Below are 14,416 nucleotides of genomic sequence, written 5' to 3' on the forward strand. Positions count from 1 at the left end.
AACTGTATTTGGATGTCTCTTGTATGTGCTGAAGGTCTTTACAATCCTAAATGCAAATACAAAGTGAGGATCAGGACATCTGTTTCTCAGAGCTGGTTTGAGATTCTTGGTTCTGCCGCTAAACATCTATGAAACTAGGAGCCATGACGAAAGCATATCATTAAACATTCGAGGCCTTAATTTCTTCCCATGCAAAATGACAACGTTCTGAAGTCCCTTTTTTGCCCTGACATTCCTTTTGATTAATCCTTGAACTCTCTGCTTTTATTTTCTTATTTATAAAAAAGATTTGATTTTTTTTTTTTTTTTGGTCTTCCAGGATCAATCAGTTAATGCATCAATTAGTTAAGACCTTCCAAACTTAGAAGTGCTAAGCAGTTTTCTTATTATTTGTAGAGCAGACAGATCTTTGCTGGATGTGACCCGAAACTGCTTCGACTTCCAAAATAGTTACTGGGTCTTTAAGAAAGCAAGAAAATTATTGAATCCAAGAGGCCGCTCTGTCTCAGCATTCTGGACTACGGGCATGACAAGCAGCAGGAGGTGTTTGGGAAGGCTGATACGATATCACATCTCTCTTGGGAATCTTGCCTTCCCGGAATGAATATTTCCAAATGTATGTTCTCTGACAAAGAAGGGATTGTGTGGACCACGACCTCACAGAACACACAGCACATGTTAGATGAGTAACTTACCCAATCTCTGTTTGTGGTGTTTGGGACAAAGTCTCAGATAAGGCCTTATGTTTTCAAGGTGTCCCATTGTCATTATCCCACTTGGCCCTCTCCACATTCCCGATGTAATAGCCAGAGAGGGCACAATTATCCGCATTGTTAAGATGAAGATGTGAAAATTCAGAGAGGTGTGCTGACTGGCCTCATATCACACAGCAATAAGTGGCAGAGCTCAGTACAGGGTGTGGGTCCTAGCATGTTACTTTTCAGTTCTTTTTCTGTTGACCCTTTTTAATGGCTGGACTCCTCTTCAGCATCCTCTCTGGTTCAGACTTATCCAGTTGGAAAGGTACCACACCTTGGGATTTTAAGGGGCATATACAGTCTATAGCGTGGAATTTCTCTGAATTTGGGATCCGGCCGATGGTGAGTTTTATTTTCTGAAACATAAGAAAGAAGAAAAATTATAGGACTAAAAATTATCCTTAGGATTGTTTGTTCTCAGTCTGTCCTCATTCATATCCTGGGAAGACAGTTTTGAAGAAAATCCTGTGATGAACTATAATCTCTGGACAGAAGAAGCTGGGATGACTTGCATATTCGGGTGGAAGGTGGATTTTTATTCTCTGGCATCCACCGGCTGGATCCAAAGATCATCCTTGGTGCCTGATGGTCCCATCTGTATCAAGAATTAAAAAGCCTCTTGAAACTAGAGAATTGAAATAAGACCGAAGACGGGATTAGTCGCTGACAAAATGGGGGAGGAAATCGAAGTTCGAGGTGTTTCTCCTGCCATCTAGCATCTCCTGCCCCTCCTTTAGAAATCTCACATTTTTTCCTCTCACTGCACCTACCCACCCCCTCCCCAAACTCCCATTTCTCTCTACTCAATGTCATTCTCAAGGAAGGAAAGTGAACCTGCTCGGTTCAGGTGCTTAAAATATTAGGGACCCTTGGCTGCCTCTCCTTTGATTCCATATCTTCCCTCTTCTAACGTTTTTTTCCTTCCTGGGACTAGCTCTTTGCATTTTCAGAAAGGACTGGGTATCCATTTTCACATCAAGAAATAAGTTAGGAATGGCGAGGCTGGGAAAGTAGAGGATATTTTCGATCTTCCAGGTAATCATGTTGGTGAACATCCCACGTTTCTCGATAGCTTCTAGCTGTTATTCAAGAGAAAGGGTGCAGGCAGAATGAGCACAGGAGAAATGCTGTCATCCCCTCCCCAGCAGGGAACAATTTATAAAGGCACTTTTGATAACTGCAGTCAGTGACGCCCAGGTAAAAATCCTTTTCCTGGACCTCCTCCCAGGCCCAAATCCTTCTCTTGGCTTCAGAGGTGACACCTGGATCTTTGGGTCAGGGCATTGTTTGTAACTTTCCAAAGCATTCAGAAGGTTGTATTGAACACTTGGCCCCCACATGGGTCTTCGAAAGATGAACTATAGTTACCAGTTTGTTGAACTGGGCCCCTAAAAGCTACCTCTTTTCCACCCCACAACTTCTAATCTAGTCTTCCAAATGCAAACCAAATATCCCCTCTCCGAGACACCTTTCTGGCCCCCCTCAAATAGATTTACTCCATCCTTCCTCTATGCTGCCATGGCCCTCTGTTCATATCTCAAGGCACATACTATGTTATAACTGGCGTACAACATGCCTGTTTTATCCACTAACCTATGAGCTCCTTAAGCTTGGGCTGAGGCCATGTTTATAGCTCTATGATCTAGCACAGTATCCAGTATACAGTAGGTGGTCGATAAATGGTGAGTGACGAGTGAATGAATGAATGAATGAATGAGCCCTTGCTCTGCCACTAACTAGTTATGTATCCTAGACAATTCCTTACTGGGTTTCCCCATTTAGATGATAAGATTTGTACAATTTGTCTAACCAACAAGGTTATATTGTGATACAGAAGAGATAAGACATATATAATCATAAACGCTCAGTGCCGGAAGAAATTTAAGAGATCACCTTGTACAGTGGTTTTCAGAAACTTTAAGGCAACAAGTTGTGTCTCAAGGAGAGCTAACTGTTCAACGTTTGAAAGAGATAAATGATAAACGTAGACTGCTTCAGTCAAAGCCTCACATACTGTCCCCTTCCTCTCCTCTCCTTCTGTCCTATTTTCAGGGGCCAAGAAGCACAGTATGAAAAACAAACTTCTCACTTTTGAGAGAAGAAACCGATGCCCAGAAATGGAAGTGATTTTCCCCAGGTCACGTGGCTTGTCAGAAATAAAAATAGACAAGGGAAGGAATGAACAATGTGGAGATTGCAGTAATAGGCAGCACTGTGGTTAGCCCTTTTAAAAACACACATCCTCGGTACATACATATGCGCGTATTTTGTTTAACTCTTACCATAACTTTGTGAGGAAGGTATGGCTGTGTCGATTTCTGAGATGAGGAAACTGAGGTTTAGAAAAGTGAACTTGTCCAACACTCCCCAGCCAAGGGCAGTAGAAGTAAAATAATATTAACCATACTGAGCCCTTAAATGTGCCAGTCATTGCTGTAAGCTCATTACATAAAAGATCTCATTTAATCCACCAATATCTAGTGTTATCATTATCCCCGATTTTACATTAGAGAAAATTGAGACACAGATTGGTTAAAGGACATGAATCAAACCCCAGGTTAGTTTGATTGTAGTGCGAGCTCTTTTTGCCACATCGTGCTGCATCTGAGTTCCTGAACTCAGCTGTTTGGTCTCCTAGCCTAGTGCTCTCTCCAAAATTACATTATATGAAAGAATTTTGAGAGGTCCTAAAATAACATTGTTACTATTTACATGTATTGTACACAGTGTTGTTTACACTTCTTATTCTCCTATTTACACTTGGTGGCCGAGGGTTGAAGAGTCCCATTTGTGTTCAGAGGCTGTTCAGACTCCATAGAAGACCTTGGTCTCGTCCCCTCTGGCACTGACTTGCCCTGACAAGGTGACATGCTCCCCGTGTCAGTGTGATCCAGAGCCGGCTAGCAGGACTTACCTCTTTCTGGATGCACCGGCTGAGAAACAAGGAGACCTCCTCCAGGCTATGGGGCTTCAAATCATTCACGGCCAAAAGGTGATCTCCGTGACAAAACAAGCATCCCAGGCGTGGAGGGCCTTTCCACTGAGCCACACTGCAAGGGGGACACAGCATCCAACACAAGTGTGAGACCGTGCTCACTGGCAGTGCAGGACCCTGGTAGGGACGCAGATGGGGCCTTTTGCTCTAGCCTATCCCATTGTTCCTGACACCACTTTCTTTAGCTATGTTGCACCACTTCTGAAGTAGTCAGACACCTTTTTCTGTCTGGAATATTCTTTCCTCTATCACTGCCATGGGAGCCGGAGCCTTCCTGCAAAGCCTGGCTCCCATTGCCATGCCTCTACAAAACCCTCCTCCATTCCTCTTCCTTCACTTTAATTAATCTCTCCTGCCCCCAGGCTTCTATTGCACTGTGCGAACACCTCACTTATTGTATATTTAAACAAATTGCATTTTATATTTACCTATTTATGTGGTTGTCTTTTTCACCAGGTTATGAGACACCAGAAATTTGGTACCACCTTAAAAAAATATTTTTTATGACACTACATCTCCAAGAAAACAAAAAGTGCCTAATAAGTATTTACTGAAAGTGAGCACATAATGATTATAGCTAATGAACAAATAAATGAATTAATAAATGAGCAAGCTTAGGCACAAAGAGGTCCACAGTTTTAATCAAGTATTTATTGAGCCTTAGATTGTGGGAAATGTGGAAAAATGAAAAGTTATGTTTCCTGCCCTCTTACAGAACTTAGAAGACAAACGGTGTGTGACATTTACTTTACATTAAAAGGCTTTCTTCCCTTATAAAAATGTAACTTTCCATCAAAATGAATTATGTCTTTAAAAGAACGTAGAGTCAAATAAACAGCAATCGTTTTAAAAAAAAATTCTCTGCTACCCAGTCTTTGGTGTCTATTCCTGACCAGCAGGATTTTAGCTGATGTCTGGAAGTCTGAACCCTGGTATGCCTTTTTCTTTTAGGTCTTAGATTCTTGTTGACTTCACTAACTTCATTTATTCACAGATATTCATTGTTCATTGATTGGGATAATTTCCTTGGACCATACATAATCCATCTCACTTTTCCTTACCTTTAAAAAATCAGAAATTTGCTCCTTCTTGGACTTTCGGGTCCACCTCCCCGCTGACTTTCCCACACAACACCCTCATTTCTACCTCAATCAAAGACCTTTTGTGACAAGAGCAATATGACAAGACAGTCCAAGACAATGTCTCAAAGATATAGCTGATGTCTTCATATCTTCCAATCCCAAATGATTATCAATGACCCTCAGATCTCCAACTTACCAAATCTGTCCTGCAGCTTCTATGAGAGCCAAATAATTTATAATGTCAGTAGGAGAAAGGAACAAATGCAGTGTCTCCACTTGGCTTTCATCAGGGATGATGTTACTACGAGATAAGACATTTATAAAAGTCACATCAGGCTTTCAAAAATCACAAAAGTCTCTGGCTCTGAACTGTACTTTTTGAATAGACTTTGGCCCCCTATAGATGAGATGGTATTTTCCAGTTAAATATTGTCCAAAACATTTGGAGAAGAATATGAATTTAAGTTATTGAAAAATACCCAGTAATGCCTTCCTCTGCCCCTCACGGGAGATGGTAGTGGGTGGTAGACATTGGGAAGGGAGAAAAAATGGACTAAATTGATTACATAACTGTCCATATCAGGTCATATCAGTTTGCATATTTTTCCACTGGAAATGATTCCATAAAAGACACTGAAAGGAGTTAAAATTGAGAATAATCTCATCAAACACTCTTGGCATCACTTAAAACCTAAGCCTCTTTCTCCTCCTAGTCTAGCACCAAACCTCATATGACTTGCATGCCCATAATTTTAACAGTAAAGCTGGGTGACATGCTCCCCATATCAGTGTGATCCAAAGTTCCAGGACATTAAAGACTAGTCAAGGAAGAATTTTCAAAAGTATTTGAGAATTTTACCCACAGCCCCGGGGGCGGGGGTAGGGGAGTGGGTGGACCACTTTGCTTCCAAGTCTATTACTCACTATGTGTGGTCACCACATCAGTGAGGAGGGGGAGCTGGTCTGATTCTTGACTGACTTGGAGATTTTTAGGAACTGCTTTAAAATTTGAATTCTGAGTTAGAAAGAAAGACTGCCTTGCTCTAAGGACCCATAAAGCTTTAGAAATTAGAACTTTACTTGATTAATATAGATAATTGCACAAGAGTTAGTGAGGTCGACCCCTTTTCATCATTCATAGTCTGTGCTTCTGTTTTGGCAGGTGAAAGACATGAGTCACTTCCTGAGCCTCGTTCTTGCAGATGAAGCCCCTCATTCTGGGTCTCGGAAAGTGTCTGGGATTCCTCTTTGCTATCAGCAGATTCATTGGTTGTCTCTTTGAAAAAACTAGATTATAAGAAATGAAACGAACCCATTTTTAGCACATCTATTTACAACTTTCCGAAGTGTGTGAATCAGATTTAAGCAGCTAACAGCCACGTGAAAACTAAAAAAGTTTGAAGTATGTCCACCCATCAGAATCACAGCCACAGTTAGAATCGAATCCAACAAACTTTCCATCTAAAAGTGAATATGGAGTCAAAATAACCCCTTAACATTGGGCAGGTTGGGAGACAAGTGAGAGTATGAGAGACATAAATGAAAAATAGAAAATAACTTCCCCAGGAGATGGAAAAGTGTCTGGAGGATGTCACTGATGGCTTTCTGTGGATAGAGAAACCAATTCTCACTTTTTCTTGTTTTGTGATTGCTTAATAATGTGTAGCACTTGGTCTGTGGTAATGCTTTTGTATAAATACATCAACAGTAATTTTCTATAACTATATATTAGCTAAAATCAATTTTAAAAATATGGCAGTTTTACTTACCAGGATTCCATTAACATGTAAAGACCCTCAGTTTTCTCGGAAACCTGGTCTGGACTACCAGGTGTAATGGGTTCACCAGAATCATTGGAAGCAATAATCTTATCCAACTATAGACAAGAGAAGTAGACATAAGGATGAAAGTCTACCAATAAGCCAAGCACCTTTTTATACCTTACATGATGGTTCTGGGTCCTGAAATAGGAAACACATCTGCCATTGGATGAACAGTTGTGCACATTCCGAGGGACTGACCCAGTAAAGCTTTGGCAGACTCAGTCTGTTTTCTTCTCCTGCGTTCTCCATGCCTCCGATACAAGTGTTCTTTTTGACTACATTGATATTTATTTTTCTGCTTCGTCACTAGCCACTTAATGACATGAACTCTTTTTCCCAACCAGTGCAACCGTAGAATCATGTCAACTTGGCTGGGTCAAAGACCCTGACACAATGCAAAACTGGCCTCAGGCTACTATGATCACAGGTGGCCAAGGTTGTTTCGGGTGGCTGGAAGAGTCCTTCCTGGGGGCTCTCAATTAGCGCCTCAGAATCGAGACAGTCATTTGGGGCAATGATTGCTCAAAAACCTCAGGGCTTTCTATTGCCTACCTAACAAATTAATCATTAATCCATAATTGGAACACTTCATTCCAGCGAAGCCAGTTTTCCCACTACAGCCCTGCAAACGGTGCTCTTCTAATGCCCATCTTCAGGCTGTGTCCTTCCCAGGAACGCCCCGTTTCTCTTCTGCCTAATGAAGTTGTGTTCAGTCCTGGCCGAGGTCCCACAGCCTCCTCTGACCACTTTAGCCACTGCCAATCTCTTCCTTCTCCAAACTTCTATGGCACCGTTTTGTACTCAAAAATTTGGGGGTCTTTTCTTTTTAACGGTCTTTTATCTTAGTTTTATCTGCCTGACTACATTTTGCATCCCATGAAATACCTAACAAATCTCAGTTATGTAACTAATGCTCAGTATAACTGACTGGTTGTTTGAACTGTCATAAAAGGCTGGTTGCCATCATTACGTTCCGGGGAACACTGGCATGAAAATATTTTGGTGAAAGAAAGGTCCTGTGGTCAAATGAGCTTGGGAAATGCTGTGTGTTATAGCCTACTTGGCAATTTATAATGCTTCATTGCATGCCAAAGACTCTGCAGATTCTGCAGTTAAGAAGCTTGTTTAACTTACTTTAATTTGGTGTTTCTGGAACTTATTTGATCCCAGAATGTCTCATTTATGTGAACATGAGTCACCATCTTGTAGAAAACTCTCACTTTGGAAAATGCTGCAGCCTCCCTCTCCCTAATTTTGTCTTCTTACCTTCCATTTTCATTCTCTTCTCTCTATCATCCACCTAAAATATCTGCTGGGTTAATAGTGCTGGAAGATAATTTGGGTTTTGCCACTTCCCATCGCAGAAGCCATCATTGTCCCTGTGCTGACTAAAGAATGAAGTCAACTTGGCATTCAAGATCTATCACGGTCTGGCTCCTTTTTCTGTAGTTTTCCCCATCATGCCATTCACTCACTCTAGGTTACGGTCCAACTGAATCACTCACCATATGTATATCAAATGATATTTTGTCTCTGAAGCCTTCCTTGACTCCAGAGAAGAGAGAAAATCTGTGCTTTTTCTATTGCTTCCAGAGCTCTTTGCCCATACCTCTTGTATAGCATCATCATGTGGTAACTGAGAGGACTGTGTAAGGTCCTCTCAGTGATGTAAGGTCCTGGATTGTAGCATCATGCCTAGCACACTACCACGTCTAGTGCACAGAAGGCTTCCAATTGCTCAATAGTCTAGTTGATACATGCCACACAATTTATCACCTAAGGACCTGTGCTCATGTTATTATTTCTGCCCAGAATGCAGAAAGACTCCCCAAGTCAACCCCCCAAGTCCAAATTTTACCTATCAAGTGAAGTCAAATGTCATATCCATGGAACCTTCCCTGGTCTTCAGTCTGGAAGTCAGTTTCCCTGCCTCGTATCCCTCATGCACGCAAGGCATTTTATAAGCATCTTTCTTCAGCATAGATTCCGTTTTGCCTTGTATCATGATTGGCTCCTACTCAAGTGTTAATACTGTGGTCACATCACCTGTGTCTGACTCTCTGATCTGTGTTCCACTGAACCAGCCTATGGCCCCAGGAACAGTACCTAGCAGGGGTGCAGCAGATATTTACAGAAGGCATGAATGATTAATGAATGAAAGGGGTTACCTCTAAAAGCAGACTTCGAGGACTAATATAATGGCTCTCTTCTTCTGTATCTTGAGTGGTCTCCAATGAGAAATCATGTGGTAGATGAGCTCGTCTGAGTGCTGGAGAACTTTTTTCCATTAAATGCTGAATAAAGAAATGAAGACAGAATGACTGATTTTCTTTGCAAGAGACAGAATTAAACCACATGCTTTCTGGGAAAGCCATAATAGATTAATTGGGTTGAGATGATCAGAGGATCTTCCAAGATTCTATCTAGAAGCCCACATGACTTGAATTTGCCTCTTGAATTTGGGTCACCACTGATGATGTCAAAGTATGAGCTCATCTTTCAGGCTGTCCTCTGTGATTGGGATTTGTAACTCAAAACAAATGGGACTGCAACTTTCCTCTTCTTATTCAATATTTCTCTTTTGTACTCTGCTCACTTGCTTCTATTTTTTCATAGCTATGCAATTTGGTGGTGTTGATCATGTGATAGAATAAATTATAGAATTCAGGGTGATCTAAGTTCAACCAATTACTGCGTTCTCTCCCCAAAAGATACAAGATACTCTACTAAAGTAGTGGCTTTACGTGGCAGGAAAATTGTTATAAAATTTAGTTCTTCCAAGAACAATGCCTGAGAGCAAGGGGTTTTAAAAAAAAAACCCTGAACGTTCTCTAGGAAGTCCTTGAAAAAATGTGATAAAAAAAAAAGATACATTTAAGTTGCATTCATTTTCTAGCTCCAGGCTCATGGATCCAGATCATGCTGAGTTGGGAACAAAGAAGGGTTCTAACTTAATTTCAACAACAACAACAACAACAACAACAACAACAACAACAACAACAACAAGAGATCCTAACAAGGCAGATGGTACTCTTAGCTGGAGCTGATTAAAAAACTGCTGGGTTAGAATACATAGTTTGAAAAGACAAGACAACCAGTAACATTATCTTTGAGAAGAAGTGGTATTGTGAGTGAAAAGCAAGAGGCATTTACTGAAAAGGGTTTATCTTCCCAACCCTGTTTCCTGTCACCTTTCTTATAAATATCAAATGAGGTGTTTGACTTGGTGAGTTCGATAAGCTCCAAAAAGCGTTTAAAATAGTTGGAGAGCTCCCAACTAGATAAAACAGGTGGCTATGCCATATTAAGACGTGCCTGGTCCCCAGAGAGAAGGGAAAGCCAGTGGTTACCTCTCTAGGGACAGACTAATATTCATAGCAGAAGCAAAAAGCACTCAACCCATTTATTAATAATATCCCAAGCTGGGAAGATTGCAAATCTGAGAGAGCTGAGAGTATAATTACACATCACTTTCAAGAGGGCAGATGTATTTTTTCCTCAAATAGATTCCATTAGAATGAAGATGAAGCCACACACATGTATGCATGTGAGGAGAAGCAAGACTGATCTGGGAAAATGAAAGAAATTAATAAAAACTCTGATTTTGCCTGAGGAGTAGAGATGATATGGCAGGAAATCAAGTGGTGTTTTGGGAACATTTTTACATTTTATGTGTGAGAAGAAGGAAAAGGTTGCTTTTGTTTAGCTGAGGGGCATCCTCCCAGCATGCCCACATGTATGTTGACGAGCGTCCAAAATGAATGAATCTATTTAGAAGTGAGGAGGGCAAGCAGTAAGGCTCATCTGTGGTATGGCAAACAGACTCAATATAGAATAAACACTAGGGCTCTGAATCATTCTTATGGCGGGTGAAATTTTGAGGAAGATGTCAAATACATTAGAAAGATTTTTGAGCCATCAGCTGACTCCTAGACATGGTGTCCTAAGAGAGAATGAGGAGAGTCTGATTACCAGGTCTGGAAGATAATTTCTCGATGATGGGAAGCCGTCAGCCTCCGATGTGCTGGAAGGACCAAGGAGAGGGTCGGGGTCTGAAGAGGGTCTTTTATCAACCAATGAGAGTATCTTCTGCTTATGAAAAAAAAAAGAATATTGGAATCAGGCACGATTGATCTCACGTCTGGAATGAAGTGACAGCCTCGTCACTGAGCTCCCTCCCTCCAGTCTTTCACCACTAACATTTATACTGACGGCCAGCATTCTCTCACTGAGACATGAGGTCATCTTGTCCCTCTTCTGTTTCTAAACCCTCGAGGACTAGCATTGTGGCCTTCAGAGATGTCCTGAACTTCCCTCAACCTATCTTTTGAACCCTGTGGCCCTCTGCACCCACTCCTTTGTTCTAATAATTCGAGTCAGCTGGTAGACATGCCTTGCTTTCCCCTCCTCCCTGGCCTCTGCTTTTGCTGGATGCAGAGAACAACCTAGAAAACATGTCAAAACGATATCTAGAGACCAAAATTTCATTTATAAAGGTCCGCCCTAAGAAAGGACTTTTGTAAATTAGCAAAGATTCTTAGGAAATAAATGAAAAACAAAGTTATTAGCCCTTATGTTAAAGAGATATTATTTTGAAAATGCAAGATAAATGAAAAGCATTTTTACAGAGACCACCTTAGACTTCGTCATTTGAAAGGTAGCTGTTTTGTACCTTGAATAACAATGATGGAAAATACTATAGTTTCAGCTACTGTTTCAAAAAATGCCGTAGTTAATTTTCACTCCTCCTACCCCAATAATGAAAATCTGAAGTGTCTGTAGGTTAGCTCTCTACAAAGCACAGAAGTATTTTTTTTCCTGTTGTTAGTCATAAAAATAACAAGGATGTACATTTTCTCACTTATTTATTCCTTGTATTAATGCCAGTTGCTAAGGAGGAAAAGAAAAAGCCATGATTGTTTTCCTCATGAAAGAGGGCTGTGTTCAGGTGCCCTGTTATTTTGTTAGTGATGGAGAGTCACCTCTGTATTCTGATGTGCTGCTTTTATATCCGAGCAAAATGATGAAATGAAGGAGACCCAGTCTTTAATCTTCTCCCTGTTGATAGGAATAAACGTTTGATTGGCATGTGGCAACAATGGCGCCTGCGCTCCTTTTGAACTAGAAAAGAATTCTTTTATAAAGGTTGGAACAGGCAGTGGGAACAGGTATTGGGGAATTAAGGATTTTTTTCTAAGTTGCTTAAATGACCCACTGACTCCTCACCACCTCCACACTCGCACACTAGAATTAACCCTCGTGACACCTCTGTGAGCAAAGCTCAGAGAAATGGGAAGAAAAGTAGAAAATAACAGTAGTAATCACAGAGTTCGGAGCTTCTGGCTTTGACACCGATTTCTTTTGTGTTCTTAAGCGAGCTGGGTAACCAGTCAGCGCCAGTGTTGAGTAGCTATCCAGGTGTGCCTCCCTTGAGAGAGTGGATGTGTTTATGAAGAATGTGTTAGCAAATGTACATAAATCACATCTTCTTTTCTGTTGACCCTTATGACAATTTAAAAAGAAAGCTTTTTGGCTCTGGGTCGATCAGAAACAGATGGAGATTCTTCATACTTTGGCTTTTGTACTCGTTGACTCCTCCGCACAGCCTCCCCCTCCACAAGCAGGTAATCACCTATGCAGAATCCGCTAGGCACCTTTGTTAGCCCCAGGAGTCCCTTTTTAAAAACTGAGGACCTTTTCAAGGATGAGCATAACCCTCTCCAATACATGTAGTTCCTATAGATGTTTGTGTATTGGTATGCATCTGGGGTGATGGTGGCTGTTATGGGCTGAATTGTGTGCCACCAAAAATTTACATATTGAAGTCTCAATCCCCAGGACCTCAGAATGTGACCTAATTTGGAAACCGGGTCAGGTTGTTATAGATGTGATTCGTTAAGATGGGGTCATACTGAACGAGGGCGGAATCCTGACCCAATATGACTCGTGTCCTTATAAAAAGGGGAAATTTGCACACAGAGACATGCGCACAGGGAGAAGGCCATATGAAGACTGCAGTTGTGCTGCTAAGAGCCAAGGACTTCCAGAATTTAGGAGGGAGGCCAGGAGCAGATCTTCCCTAGGGTTTCAGAGTGAGCATGGCCCTGGCACCTTGACTTTGGACTTAGCCTCTGGAACAGTAAGAATATAACTTTCTGTTGTTTTAAGCCCCCCGGTTAGTGGTGCCTTGTTATGGAAGCCCTAGGGAATGAATCTTGTGACTTTTCATGGTATTTTGACAAATAATGAAGGCTGCCAAGATGGTGTTTAAGGTTGTAACCAGGGTTTTCTGTTCTAAGCATGCTTATTATTCATTGGTTTAAAATGTTTCTGTTTGTTTTTTGTTCTGCACACAGGAGACACTGTGTTATATTACTACTTGCCTTTCATGGCTAATGAGGAAGTATTCCCTGGTAGCGGTTCCGATGGACATCACCTCATCCATGTGGCATTTAAACATCTTCTGTACAGTCAGCAGTTTTTCGTGGCTACTTATGCCAACTTCTATGCTGCAATTTCTGTGAGTTACAGACATAGAGTATTAAACACATGCAAATACAAAATTGGGAAGAAAATTGACTAACATTTTATGTTAGGATTCAAATTGAATAAAACTTTAGATCTGCTCGATCGATGTTTTGAACACAAGCTCATCATTTTAAAAAATAAGTTTAAATCTCATTCATCATTGAAGATACTTTGTCCAGCATGAAACTTAATTTGAAAATTCTTATTTCAGTTGGATTCTTGATTCCACAAATTATCCTGTTTTCTAATTTTTTTGGTACATAATTTCTTAAAGAGAAGACAAAAATAGCCAACCTAATCTTTTTTTAAACAATCTCTTTGGCTTTATGAAATGTTAACTTCACTTGCTTTCCCTCATCCATCAATTAAGTCAATCAAAGTCTTTTGTAACTAAATTAATTAATAATTTATCAACTAAAATATACAATATGAAATAATTATTTAGCTATCTTTTACTTAAATGTTCCCCATTTTACCTTCTTTTTAGCAACAAATATAAGTGTGAAGCCCTTGCTTCTTTCAATGATAGTAATTTCAATTTGCATGCAACATATTAATTTTTATTGTTATAAACTTTTTCTTGATTGGATACACACCCATCGATTTCAATGGAACCTCGGAGATGATGGTCTTTGTAATAGGAAAGACTAAGTCTCTTTTCCCCACGCCTTGACAAAATAAAAAACCGCTTTTTCCAGGAGGTCTGAAAAATGAAAACATTCGGCATCTCAGCTAAATCTCAGAGGAAGAGAAAGGATTTTAAAAACGCTCATGGGGCTGGTGGGAGGCTTGTTAAATCATAGTGAATACTTACCACCGAAGTGAAAAGCTGAGGAGGTGGTGATTTAATAAAGTAATCTTGTTTGCAGACTTCATTTTCATAATAATATGTAGATTGTTTGCCTAATAAAAGAAAGTGAACAGGACTCAGTTTGTTCCCTGTAAATTTCTGAAAAGAACTGCTTCAATTGGAAAACATTGTTTACCTCTGGAAAAGTCTTCAGATTATTCAGTTATGGAAAAGAACATCTATAATAGGCCAGGAAAACAAAGGACCCAAAGACCAAGTGTGTGATTCTTGTTCATCCACAGCAGGGACCTTTATTCAGATGACATTTAGAAGTAACTTAATTCAGCTCACTTCTGTCTGCACCTTAATGCAGGTCACACCTTTTTCGTTCTCTGTTTCTGGAGCACTTTGCTGGCTCTCTAGATGAGAGCGAAGGCTTG

At 40.5% G+C, this 14,416-nt stretch overlaps 1 protein-coding gene across 1 annotated transcript in view; it reads right to left on the minus strand.

The window, feature by feature from the left end:
* Positions 1–293: 293 nt before the first annotated feature.
* Positions 294–14,416, minus strand: part of PLEKHS1 (pleckstrin homology domain containing S1) — a 16,193-nt gene continuing 2,070 nt past the window's right edge. Inside the window, exons 2-12 of the mRNA XM_025039185.1 lie at positions 14,001–14,089; positions 13,783–13,889; positions 13,038–13,176; positions 11,641–11,712; positions 10,631–10,747; positions 8,827–8,952; positions 6,605–6,711; positions 5,916–6,122; positions 5,032–5,136; positions 3,673–3,808; positions 294–1,114 (exon numbers count right to left, since the gene is read on the minus strand). Of these exons, the coding sequence (XP_024894953.1) occupies positions 941–1,114; positions 3,673–3,808; positions 5,032–5,136; positions 5,916–6,122; positions 6,605–6,711; positions 8,827–8,952; positions 10,631–10,747; positions 11,641–11,712; positions 13,038–13,176; positions 13,783–13,889; positions 14,001–14,089 (1,379 nt within the window). The 3' untranslated portion in view covers positions 294–940. The remainder of the gene's footprint in view (positions 1,115–3,672; positions 3,809–5,031; positions 5,137–5,915; positions 6,123–6,604; positions 6,712–8,826; positions 8,953–10,630; positions 10,748–11,640; positions 11,713–13,037; positions 13,177–13,782; positions 13,890–14,000; positions 14,090–14,416) is intronic.

This window comes from Pteropus alecto, unplaced genomic scaffold (assembly GCF_000325575.1).
Source record: "Pteropus alecto unplaced genomic scaffold, ASM32557v1 scaffold177, whole genome shotgun sequence".
Taxonomy (NCBI): Eukaryota; Metazoa; Chordata; class Mammalia; order Chiroptera; family Pteropodidae; genus Pteropus; species Pteropus alecto.